This window comes from Grammomys surdaster, unplaced genomic scaffold, assembly GCF_004785775.1.
Source record: "Grammomys surdaster isolate TR1022 unplaced genomic scaffold, NIH_TR_1.0 125368, whole genome shotgun sequence".
NCBI classification, from domain to species: domain Eukaryota; kingdom Metazoa; phylum Chordata; class Mammalia; order Rodentia; family Muridae; genus Grammomys; species Grammomys surdaster.
This window is the reverse complement of record NW_021620240.1, coordinates 1,058,266-1,070,706: the sequence shown is the minus strand read 5'-3', so window position 1 is coordinate 1,070,706 and position 12,441 is coordinate 1,058,266. Positions and strand designations below refer to the sequence as shown.

The window sequence follows — 12,441 nt, the reverse complement described above, 5'->3', positions numbered from 1 at the left end:
CTCTCTCTCTCTCTCTCTCTCTCTCTCTCTCTCTCTCTCTCTCTCTCTCTCTCTGTGTGTGTGTGTGTGTGTGTGTGTGTGTGTGTGTACTCTCCCTTCTCTCTCCTCTTCATACGATCCTTTATCCTTGGAATGATACAAGGACACACAACTGTTGTATAGTGTGTGTGGTCAGCTTACCATATTGTCACTCTCTTCCTTCAAGTGTTCCATCATGAAACTCAAGAAATCTGTTTCAAAGGAAATCAGGTGCATTCACATCAAAGGAAGAAGCCCATCTGAATTTGAAAGGTACCACTTTGTGCCAGGCACTAAGCTGACAACTACAGATTAAAAATAAAAGATACATGTCATTTGTTCACACCTTTCAGACATCTAGACTGAGTCAGAAACAGACACACAAAATGAGCACACAGCATCCTATCCTAAAAGACATAGATGGAACCACCAAGAGGATAGGATAGAGAGTTTGGACCAAAGAAACATGTAGAAAGCTAGTGAATTCTGGGGGTGGCATACCTGTTCCTATTGCACAGGCAGATAGAAACCTAATCTGCTACATGGGGCTGTGCACAGACCACGCACACACACAAGTCATGCCCCTCTGCTATCTCTCCCCTCAGGTGCAGGTGGACCCCAATTACTGATGCCAGTTGGAAGATTTTCTTCTCCAATCTTAAATTCACCAGAAACCTAGAGGAACTGGACCTAAGTGGAAATCCATTGAGCTACTCTGCAGTACGCAGTCTTTGTAAGGCACTGAGACAGCCTGGCTGCCAATTAAAGACCTTATGGTCAGTCTGGATTGGGTTCTTCCCTGACGCAGGGGTGGATGAGAGGAGACTAAAGGCAAAAGATGTCTAGGGTGAGGCTTGGCATTTATCAAGTATTCACTGAACTCCCTTTAACACACCTATGACACATGCCAGATTTGTTAAGATAAACAAATGGGATTCTGTTCTTAGGGATTATGAGAGACTGCATTCGTCCAGAAATCCCACTAGCTAATGATAACACTGGGCTCATGAGGGCTTCAGTGGAGCACACTTCCTGAGGTCATGGCTAAAGCAAAAGTGAAGAATACAGAAGCCTGAGGGAAGAAAGCTCCAGGTCTGAGGAATGGCATCTCCCCCTTTCATTCTGCACTCTGCCCTTGTAATCAGACTTCTACTTAGTTTCTATGAACTTTATCTTGAATAAGATTTCACTTAATGAATGAGATCATGCCCTATTCGAGGTCTGGTGAATTTCATATCATATGACTCTTGAAATGTACCAGTGAGCTATTGGGCCTACGGAGCTCTGCCATGGTCAATAGTAGCCAAGTATTGGTCCTGACCTATATCCACTGCTCCTGAAGCTCAGGTGGAGAGAGCTTGAAATTCTCTACTGAGCTAATCTCTGTCAGTTCACTATGCCAAGGCTCAAAAAGGGAGACCTGTGATACGTTTTCAAAAACAATGAGCCCTTGAGAACTGACGTGAACATCTTCCATGCAGGCTTGTCGAATGTGACCTCACATCCACACACTGCTCACTCCTGGCCAAAGTGCTCAGTGTTCGCTCCAGCCTGACTGAGCTAGACCTGCAGCTGAATGACCTGGGTGATGATGGTGTGAGGCTGCTGTGTGAGGGGCTCAGGAATCCTGCCTGCAACCTCAGCATCCTGCGGTAAGCAAGCTCTGCAATTCCTTTCTAGACATAAAGGGACATAGGTGCCACTTACATCCTGTGATTGGACAAGACACTGTCTTCTGGAAAACTCAGTTTCCTTATCGATTAAATGAAATGTGATGCCAATCTCATGGACATGGAATGTATATCACATACTGAATATGAAACAGCATACAGTATACCTATGTAAAAACAAAGATAATATTACATAAGTACCTGGGTATGGTTGAATCACACACATTAGCATACACCCACCCCTCCCACACACACAGACCTCAGGTTTGCTTTACTCCAAGAGAGTGCCTCAATCATTTATTTATTCATTAATTCATGTATGTATGCTTTCATATCAGGTTCTCTGTGTGTCAAGCATTGGTGCAGGTCCTAGGAAAACAAACACAAACACATATATATGGCTTTGTTGTCTGGGTTATGTGGAAAGAGACAAACATTGATAACCCATCAACCTCTGACTCTGTATTGACAAACTGCAGAATGTTTTTCGGTCAACACTACTGAGTGTATAATTCTGTGAAAGGTATAATTTTACTGAATGTCCCAAGAGGACTCTCTGATGCCTAAGAAGAAATGGTTCAGTGAACATGAAGCCAGCAACCCAGGTAAAGGAGGAGTTGGAAAAGGCTCTGGAATAGATAAGGGGCTGGAACTACAGAGGGTCACAGGGGTTGACTATAGAAGCCTGAGACAGATGACTGTAACGTGACCTGTATCATTCCTCCTGGCCAAGAGTTCCATGCAAACTAAGAAGACCTCCAAACATTTGTCCTTCCCCACACAGCCCTTCCTGCTGTCTCTAAACTGTCCCTCTCCTGTCCCTCCACATCTCCAGCACAAGTCCATAGCAGTTTCCAGAAAAAAAAAAAACAACCTTCCCAGAGATTGCTGGCCAGTACTCTTCATGAGCTCAGAGAACCACATTGATTCTGTACCCCTGTACTCAGATCCTTCTGGTTTTTCCAGACAATAGAAAAAATCAGGCAAGCCTGTGCCATGGGATTTCCCTCTGTCTGGCCTCCTTCTGCTGCACCTGTCAAACCTAAAGGGACAGTTGGGCAGTGAAGCCAAATTTATTTCCTCCTCTCTGGTAGCTAAAACAGGCCCAAATCCTTGGCACATTTTCACCCATGACTGTTCCTCACACTCTGGAGAACTGGACCAGGTCTGGCCTCCACTTCAAGTCTACCTTCCAGACAACTCAGTTACATGTGAGTTCTTATCCATCTCCTTTTCTGACCTCAAGGGGTCCATCACAGAGCAAGCATCTCATGAACAAGGATGGTGTCATTGCACAGCTTCTCAGAGGAGGAGTCTATCCCCCTCCTGCCTTGTCTGTGCCTTCAACTGAGGACTCTGAAACCCAGAGAAGTCAGGCACTACTCTAACACCATCCACAACCCTGGAACCTGAGAGTCATAAGAGTGGAACAGAGGACCTTGGTAGTGGCTTCTGTGTAAGGAAAGGTTTCCTTCCTTAGCACTAAAAGAATGGATGGGGAGATAAAAATGGAACCAAGGTTCTTTCCTTAAGGTGAATGTCTAGGAAGCCTTGCATCCTATCCCTACATGTTCACCTTGAGGAGCTTCCCAGAATCCTTCTGGGGATATGGATATGACTATAAGCATTTAAGAATGCTGATAGCTATAGAAGTGCCCTTTGCCAACAAGAGTCCTCTTATCTATGGCCATGTTCCCCTCCCTAGTACAATCTATTTCCAGTGACTAACCTGTGGAGTTGAGGTATAAAAGTACAGCCCTTCATTTCAACTCTGGATTGTTTCAAAGATCCTCTTCTTGTAGTCAGATCTCACTGAAAACTAACCAAGTTCCACTGCCTCATGGACACATCTCCTTCTCAGCCTGCTGCTGCTCTCTCATATATCCTGATTTTTGATCAAAGACTGAATGAGTCTCCTTACTGGCTCCATTTACAGACAAGAGTCTAGGATCCAGGACTCTCACTTTTCAAGATCCTTTGTGTATCCCAGAAGAAACAGCTAACTCTTGTGCTTGTAGGCTGGACCAGGCCTCTCTCAGTGACCAGGTGAATACAGAGCTCAGGACCCTGGAGGCAAGGAATCAGAAGCTGCTTATCTCTAGCACATGGTAAGAGGGGCAGGGAGACAAAGAATTCCATCTGATCAGCCATGGCCCTATGTGATGGTTTGAAGCTGAGAGGTGGAAGCTGAGAGGTGGAGAAAGGATTCTGAGGTGGGAAAGACTCAGCCTGGAAGAAACCAGAAAACCACAGCAATTGAAGTAAGGAAAGGTTCTGTATGTATAGAGGTTGTATTTTTTTTTTTAGCAACAATAGAATCATACAGCATGCCTACTTAAGCTCTTCCAACAGAAAAATATAAAAGGGTGAATTAGTGGAGAGTCCTCTGGGAACAGCAAGTATATGACAGTAGCTACTGGTAAAACCAGACCACTAGAACAATTAAAACAGAAACCACAGTAAAGAAAGACATAGAAAAACACTTAGAGAACAAAACACACTCTGTGTGTCACTGTTGGGGAACACATTGATATAAAACAAAGGAGGGGTTGAGATTATGCTGCTTCTGGCACCATGGATGCACAGGAGAATGGTGGTCTTCATACACTTGTGACTCAGAGAAGAAGCCTGGAACAAAGTCCAATTTCAGATGAATTAGATTTTGTGTGGGGATACCATGTGCAAAGCTCTAGCTTTTCTTGAAATTTGAGGAAAAGAATATGTCTGTGTAGGATGCCACACATGATGGTCCCCACTGAGAACATGGATGAAGACGATAGCCTTACCTCATTCGACCAGCAGAGACAACGGTCAGGTATGTGAAGGATCAGACCCACAGCCTGTAAGCACTGGGTGCAAGACGATCTGTAGGACAAAGTCATCATTTCTCTTTATTGTTTGAGTTTGTTTTATTTCATACACAAGTACTATACTGACATTGTTTCTGCCCCTCCATCTAGTCACTCCAAATCCTCCTGTGTTCCATCTACAAACTCTCAAATTCCTGATGTTTACTGATTCCTGATGTATTACTGTTGTTATATACATATGTGTATGTTTCCATGTATATATACATATGTATATATACAGTATACATATAAATACAACCTAATGGGTTCATTTTCTGTTGTATATGTATACACATACATGTTGGATAATCTATTAGGCAGCACTTGAGTGGGGAAGACTGATATTGTCTCTCTCCTACCAGATGTTACCTGCTTATAGCTCTTCACTTAGGCACAGGGCATTATAAGAGTTCCCTCATCTACACTTAGTATGTCAACAAGGGTTTTCATTGGCTGGATCTCATTGAGATGGTGATATTGGTGAGATTTCATAGGTTCCATGTCACATACAGAATACACTATCAGCAATAAATGTCTTTGATGTGTTTATCATTTCTGCGTTCCTTTCACTGACATATGAGAGAGTACAAGCCATGAAAATAGCCCCACCCCTTGCAAGAACTTCCACTACTAGAACAATGGTAGAATACTGCTTCCTTCTCTCCAGGTCAAGGATGCAGCTGCTGTCCCTTCCTCAACTCTATGGCTTATATCAGGTTCTGAAACAGTGCTACCTTTCTCATTTTGATACAACCTAGGACTCACCTCCCTATCCCTGCTCATCCATCTTTGGTATTATGTTGTTTTCTCAACACACACACACACACACACACACACACTAAGTTCTCTGTAACACATACACACACACACATTTCTATTCCCATGTTTCTGGTGTGTGTGTGTGTGTGTGTGTGTTTGTGTGTGTGTGTGTGTGTGTGTGTGTGTGTGTGTGTGTGTAAAGCAAGGAGGTAGCTGAAGGAGCATGATACAAACTGCAAATGAACTTCCTGCTATGGTCAAGGTTGACTATACCAGAAGAGGGTTCAGCCATGGTACATTTCTGGAGAAGGAAGGGGGCACGTGCATGGAAAACACAAAGTGACCACTGCCTGACCTACTTTACTGGAGAGGTATTTATAAATTGTACTACTAAGAAGCTTATATCTGTCTTTTCCTACCTCTCCAGGAGACAAGCAAATACAACTTCAGGGAACTGAAGATGACTTCTGGGGACCTACAGGACCTGTAGCTACTGAGGTGGTTGACAGAGAAAGGAACCTGTACCGGTGAGTGAGCTTTTCCTGGTAAAGGCTGGCTTTCCATAAGGGATCCCCACAGATAGCATCTACTTATCTCTACAGTGTCTTCTCTTTTTCTTGCCATTGAAGGAAGCTAGGCCTTGAGTAGAATGGGAAGTTTGGCCTGTTATAAAAATAGAGGTCTTTTTCTTAAAATTTTTCAAACATTTATAAACCTGGAGAGCACAAAACTTCCCTGACTAACTGTTCAGATTCATCAGCAATTTTGCAATTTGTTTTAACTATTCTCAATCTTTCTTTGTCAACACTGTCACACTATTATATGATCAAGACATCATATGATTTCACCCGTAATAATTTCACTATATACCCTCCATGATTAAGATAGGACTTTATCTTCCACAACTGACATACTCTTACCACAACAACTGTGCTGACCTGAGTCTGTCATTTCATCTAAAAGTCTGTGCTCAGCTTTGCTCATTATCTGAAATGTTGACTTTCTGGTGAATACTTTATTCCTGGTGTATATAGCATCCCTCCTTTCATTACATTATGGTTCTCCTGCTTTAGATTCACCTTAAGTCTCTGTACTCTATGCATTCCTGCTCCATTAACAAACATTGTGTGCCAAGAATGCCCTGAATCTGAGAACATGACAATTTGTACAGCATTCTGTCCTCCATGAATTCAAGTCCTACAAATAATGATTAATTGAATACACAACTATGGTGTCTTCCACAACTTGTTACCCTCTTCCAACACTGTCACAGTCACTGTCTCAGCTGGAGAAGCTGTTACTTTGAATTTCCTCTTGTCCACCTACCAGTCACCTTGGAAAATCAATGAAAATCTTAGTAAAGCATTGTGTCAAGGACAAGAGTCAATCACTCATATCAGCAGGTAGACTTTCAATATTGAGAAATATACTTCTGAAGAATATAAATTCCAAAAAAATTGATGATGTGCCTCACTAGTTGAGTCTTAGTCTAGTGTGCACAAGGTACTAGTTATATTCCCCAAACTTAACACACACACACACACACACACACACACACACACATTTCATCACCCTCACCCTCATCACCATCAAAGGAAGAGCTGACTGCTCCCTACATGTGTTACATGGAGGTTTGCATTAGATCACTCAGTACTCACGGTTCTCTGAGATGATGTCATCATTAGCCCTGTGTACAGAGGAGGAAACAGATTAGGAGGATAAATGACTAATCAGAGATCTACATAGACAGCAGAAGAACGAAACTCAGAGCTAGCTACCTGAAGCCTGATGTGTCCCAAGATCTGTACTGGGTCTGCACACATCAGATGAGTAGTACTGGTTTGAACTGGTGTCTACCTCTCACTCTTCCAGAGTTCAATTGCCCATGGCTGGTTTCTACCACTGTCCCAGCACAGGACTCCACTTTGTGGTGACAAGGGCAGTGACAATCGAGATTGAATTCTGTGCCTGGAGCCAATACCTGGACAAGGCTACCCTGAAACACAGTCACATGGTGGTTGGACCTCTATTTGACATTAAGGCTGAGCAAGAAGCTGTGACTGCAGTGTACCTCCCTCATTTTGTGTCCCTCCAAGGTAACCAAGGGAAGCTTAAGGAAGAGGGTGGGTTTGACAGGTCCTACAGCAGACTATAGGACCATAGGTGATGAGGAAAAGGTTGACCTAATAATGGAGGGGGCTCATAAAGTGCCCCACCCTCAGTAATTTTCAAAGATTCCTTCAGAAGATGGTCTGATAAATACAGGGTCTGAGTGAACAATCTCATAAAGAAAGCCATTACTGCAGCAAGTGATCCCAGCACTGTCAACTTACATGCCTAAGGAAATTTCTGGTCTTAACAATAAAAGTCCAGCACTCCATACTCCCCTCAAGTCCTAGGAAAAGCATGGATAGTGTTTATGCTAGCAAGCAGGGAACTTGGAAATGTACAGCACCTTCTGGGATTCTATCTAAATTGGCACATCAAAAAGAAGGTCTAATTTGAGGATTGGGTGCAAGGTCTGAGACTACCTTGGGTCAAGACAGGCTATCAAGTCCCCAAACTGTCACACAGGGGACAATTTTGTGTCATGCAGTTCCACCTGAAATTATTGGCTAGCATGTTGTTGAGGTAAATTCCAAGTTCATCATATCATGCAGGAGAAATTTCATTGTCTCATTTCTTGGTGATTATCCATTCAAAAGCAAACACCTGAAAGAAAATATTTTTCTCTACTAAACAACATGCATTGCAATTCTGTTTGTCCTGATACAAGTTGGAACCAAACTCAGGAGAAAAGACAGGCAAACTATGGATTGCAGAGTTGTGTAGGGGTCTCAAGCTGACATGTGACATTCATCGTCACAGTTCTACCCATTGTCAACTTGACACCCAAGCACATCACTTTACATCTTAACTTTCCACTTCTTGTCTCTAAAGTTTTGTTTCCTCATGAAAAGTATAATCTTGTTTCAAAGGTCCCATTACACCTTAATAATTACCATAGTTTAAAAACTATCTTTCAGCAGAGACTTAATGCAATCTCTCAACTATAAGCTCCTAGTAAATAAAATACAAGTTACATACTTCCAACATACAACAACACAGAATAAACACTGATGTCCTAACATTGAAGAATCGCAGCATAGCAAAAGATGTTCAAACCACAACAAGACAGACTCCTTCAGTTTAAGCATCAGCTTCTACAGTTTAGAGTCCAGCTATAGAGCTCATGGTGTCATTGACTAGACAGCAAAGGACTGGGATACCTCCACCTATCCAGTCCTGCACATGAAGCATACATAGCCTCTCTCTTATATCATCTCTCTGCTCCTTTCCTACAACTTTATTCAGCAGAAAACAATTGTGGTTTTGACTTCTCCACATCCTAGGATTTTCATTTAGTCTTAGGCTTCCCTTTCAAAGGTTCATAGAATGACCTGTCAGGACCTGCCTACCGGGTCTTTGACTCAGACACATTGCCTGGCCTCAGCTGCTATCTGAAGCTGTGCAACTTGACTCAATGACCCCCTCAATCTAGCATCATTCCTGACACCCCCCTCCCCCCAAAAGAATCCATAGGTATGACACTGGCAATTTCAGTTGACAGGTTGACATGCAGCCTGCTCCTCTTCCCCTGGACAATGTCTGTATGATGTGCTGACCATGGGAAACACTTCCTTGAGTATTTGCATTTGTAGAACAGGGAAGATCATCAGTTAAGGCTTTCTGGCTCTAAATGGATTTGGTTCCTCAAAAGATGAAGCTCAGGAAGAGTGAGATTCTGTCCTCAGGACTTCTTTCCTATTGCTACAGTGCAGCTTTCCGTTCATTGATGCTGATCTCTTTAACAATTACAGCTGATATTTTCCAAATCAGGCTGAATGTTTCTTGTTTACAAATTTATTTGTAGCATTAATCCTTTATTTTTAAATTCAACTTCACACACATTCAAGGCATTTGCACACTGAAGCTAGATTATTGGCCAAACTGTTGCACAAGTGGATCCTTCTTCAGTTTTCATTGGAAACCTTGCTACTCTTAAAACTGTCATGAACTGGACTCCACTGTCTATATCAGAATCCTTGTCTTCTCTGCTTCCATCACAATGTCCCCCATAATCTCTGCTCTCAACATGGTAGGGGATTTCTAGTCCTATGTAACAAATTCCTTCACATTCCAGTCACCAAAGAGTTACAATGTACTAAGAACCACATGATCAAGTCTACTACAAAAACAACCCAATGCCAGGTATCAATTCTCTGTCCAAGTTACTTTGATTGTAACTCAAGAAAATACATGACCATGAAAACTCAAGAGAGAAAGGGTTTATTTTGCCTCATACTGCTCAGGTACAGTAAGTTCATCATGGAAGTCTGAGAACATGGAAGTATGGGACCTGGTCATCAAAAGACAACAGTGAATGCTTCTGCTCATGTGACCTTCTGGATCCTACTACATGAAATGATGCCACCCATATGACTAGGTCTTCATAAATCAATTAACTTAATCAACATAATTTCCTTCTATATGCTCTGAGGCCTATATCCAAAATGATGAAACAATTTAATTAAGTTGACCTCTGACATTAACGATTCCAGGAATCCATCCAGCTTTGACCTCAATGGACAAACATACACTTGGGTCTCTCTTATAACAGCAAACTTCACCCTGCAACAAAGACTTTAGTGGGTACTGCCAAATCCCTAGATGCTAAGGCTGGAGGTGGCAGCATCTCAGAAAAACAACTGGTTGTCAAATTTCTGGCAGTAGTGTCTGAGGCTGTACTATTGAGAGCATCCATGGATGAGACCATCAAGAACCACCATTCCACTGTGGATACTCTCCCAGCTGCTATACAAGGGAAAAGCCAAGGCTGCTTCCAATGAGAGTCAATGTACATGTGTCACCACTGACATCAAGTCACACTCACCCTCCCTGGCATGATAAATTGATAGTGATGAACTGGTTGTTTGTCTGCTCTGTACTCAATGGGAATTAATTAATAAAGCTTAAAAAGTTTATGGTCACAGTTTAAGTCATCAACATCAAAAAAAAATCTAAAAAGACATCTTGACCTGGGCAATTTATAGAAGGAGGATTTGGGAGAATTATAATTTCATGGGGTTAGAGATCACGACCATTATGACAAGTAGCATGACAGCAAGGACAGAGGCATGGCACTGGAACAGTAGCTGAGAGCTTACATCCTAATTGTCAAGGAGAAGAAAGAGGAATGTAACTAGAAACAAAGACCTTTTAAAATCCCAAAGCCTGTCCCAGTGAAACACCTCCTTCAACAAAGGCACACCTCCTACCTCTTTCCAAACAGTTCCACTATTATATGAACAATGCTCATTCAAACTAACACAGTCATTGTTGGCTTGATGGAAACACTAAATCTACATCTTTGAATCTGTTCTTTCACAGACACAAAGGCAAGCTCATTTGACTTCAAGGTGGCCCACTTTCAAGAACATGGGATGGTTTTAGAAACGCCAGATAGGGTGAAGCATCGCTACACCATACTGAAAAACCCAAGCTTCTCCCCAATGGGAGTTGTACTGAGAATAATCCCTGTTGCCCGGCGCTTTATCCCCATCACTTCCATCACACTGATCTACTATCACTTCAATCTAGAAGAAGTCACCCTTCACCTCTACCTAATCCCCAATGACTGCACCATTCAGAAGGTAAAATTCAGAACCCCAAGAGTGAGGCCAGGTTGGGTTGACAGAAAACCTGAGATACAGCTATTGAGCCCCTTGAAGAGATTCTTAACTGGGAAAGTGAATGTAGTTCTGTGAGGGAAACCCTAGTATGTAAGAGTCTTCATTCTTCTAGGCCACTCACACCTGAGTCCCTTGCAACTGCATTAGTGCCTTTTTGACAATCTCTACACAGGCTTCTATAGCCTGTTCCCCCAAACAGAGGATAGGAATGCTCCACTACTAACATGTAGCAAACTCCCTCTTCCCTGGCCGAGACTCCATTCTCAAATGAATTTGACTGGGGCCAATAATGCCACCACCTGTGTGGGAGAATACAAGTTAGAAGGATGCCCAGGAGGTGTCATCACCCTATTCCACACGAATGTACTAATCAACCATCTTGCCTCATTTAGACCAGATGTGGCCCAGAAATCTAGATAAATCATTGTAATGTTTCCTAGGCTATTGATGATGAAGAGATGAAGTTTCAGTTTGTGAGAATAAATAAACCACCCCCAGTAGACAATCTTTACATTGGCTCCCGCTATATCATCTCTGGTTCTGAGAAGCTGGAAATCAATCCAAAGGTGAGCATCTGCTAGGTATTTGCTACTAGTTGGGGTCTGATGCCAGGCTTGGAAAACCTGTAGAGCAGATTCCAAGACTTCTCAGCAAACTAAGATTGGGGAGGAAAAAATTGGGATTTCAACAAGCAAGACCTATCACCTAAAAATCAAAGTTAGGTGGAGTTTTAAGGAACCACAAAGGATTGCAGATTAGACCTGGGGAAGTGAGGAAAGAGATTCAGTCTGGCACAGAGAAGGGTCCTGCTAAATATGGAGAGAAGAGGGCCAGGCTGAGAATGTGTGAGCAGGACTTTCAGAATGAATGCTCCCTCATCCATTGCTGTTATGGTATGAAACTGAAATATCTCCTACAGGTGTAAATGCTTAAACACTGGGTCCCCAGACAGTGGTGCCTTGTGCAAACAAAAAGTGTGAGACCATGGTGTCAGAACAAGGTCTTTAGTGGCCAGTCATGAGGCTTATAGCCATGCTCAGCTCCCCACCTCAGACATGCCAATTCCTGATTTTTAGGGATATAACAAGCTCCTGCCACAAATAACAGAGCCCCAGATTCCATATATCTCCCACCATGAAACTAACCAACAACATAATTCCTTCCTTAAGTTGCTTCCTGTCAGGTGTTGTCAAAATAATGAAAAAAGAGACAGCATGTTGTGTCCTCAGCCTTCTGAGTAAAGATTTGTGTTCATAGGCTGTGGATCATCTCAGTGCAAGAGAGCCAGAATCTAATGTGGGGAGCAAGATCAAGAAAGATTCTGAGTGGGGATATCTCTCCTTCACAGAATGAGTCTCACACAGCGTCTCTCTCTCTCTCTCTCTCTCTCTCTCTCTCTCTCTCTCTCTCTCT

General features: G+C 42.7%; 1 protein-coding gene across 1 annotated transcript in view; it reads left to right on the top strand.

The window, feature by feature from the left end:
• The window catches only part of LOC114637684 (NACHT, LRR and PYD domains-containing protein 1b allele 3-like), a 54,062-nt gene that overhangs the window by 27,095 nt on the left and 14,526 nt on the right, over window positions 1-12,441 (top strand). The window contains exons 4-11 of the mRNA XM_028785954.1: window positions 624-794; window positions 1,500-1,670; window positions 3,707-3,796; window positions 4,421-4,503; window positions 5,724-5,823; window positions 7,169-7,392; window positions 10,727-10,989; window positions 11,469-11,594. Of these exons, the coding sequence (XP_028641787.1) occupies window positions 624-794; window positions 1,500-1,670; window positions 3,707-3,796; window positions 4,421-4,503; window positions 5,724-5,823; window positions 7,169-7,392; window positions 10,727-10,989; window positions 11,469-11,594 (1,228 nt within the window). The remainder of the gene's footprint in view (window positions 1-623; window positions 795-1,499; window positions 1,671-3,706; window positions 3,797-4,420; window positions 4,504-5,723; window positions 5,824-7,168; window positions 7,393-10,726; window positions 10,990-11,468; window positions 11,595-12,441) is intronic.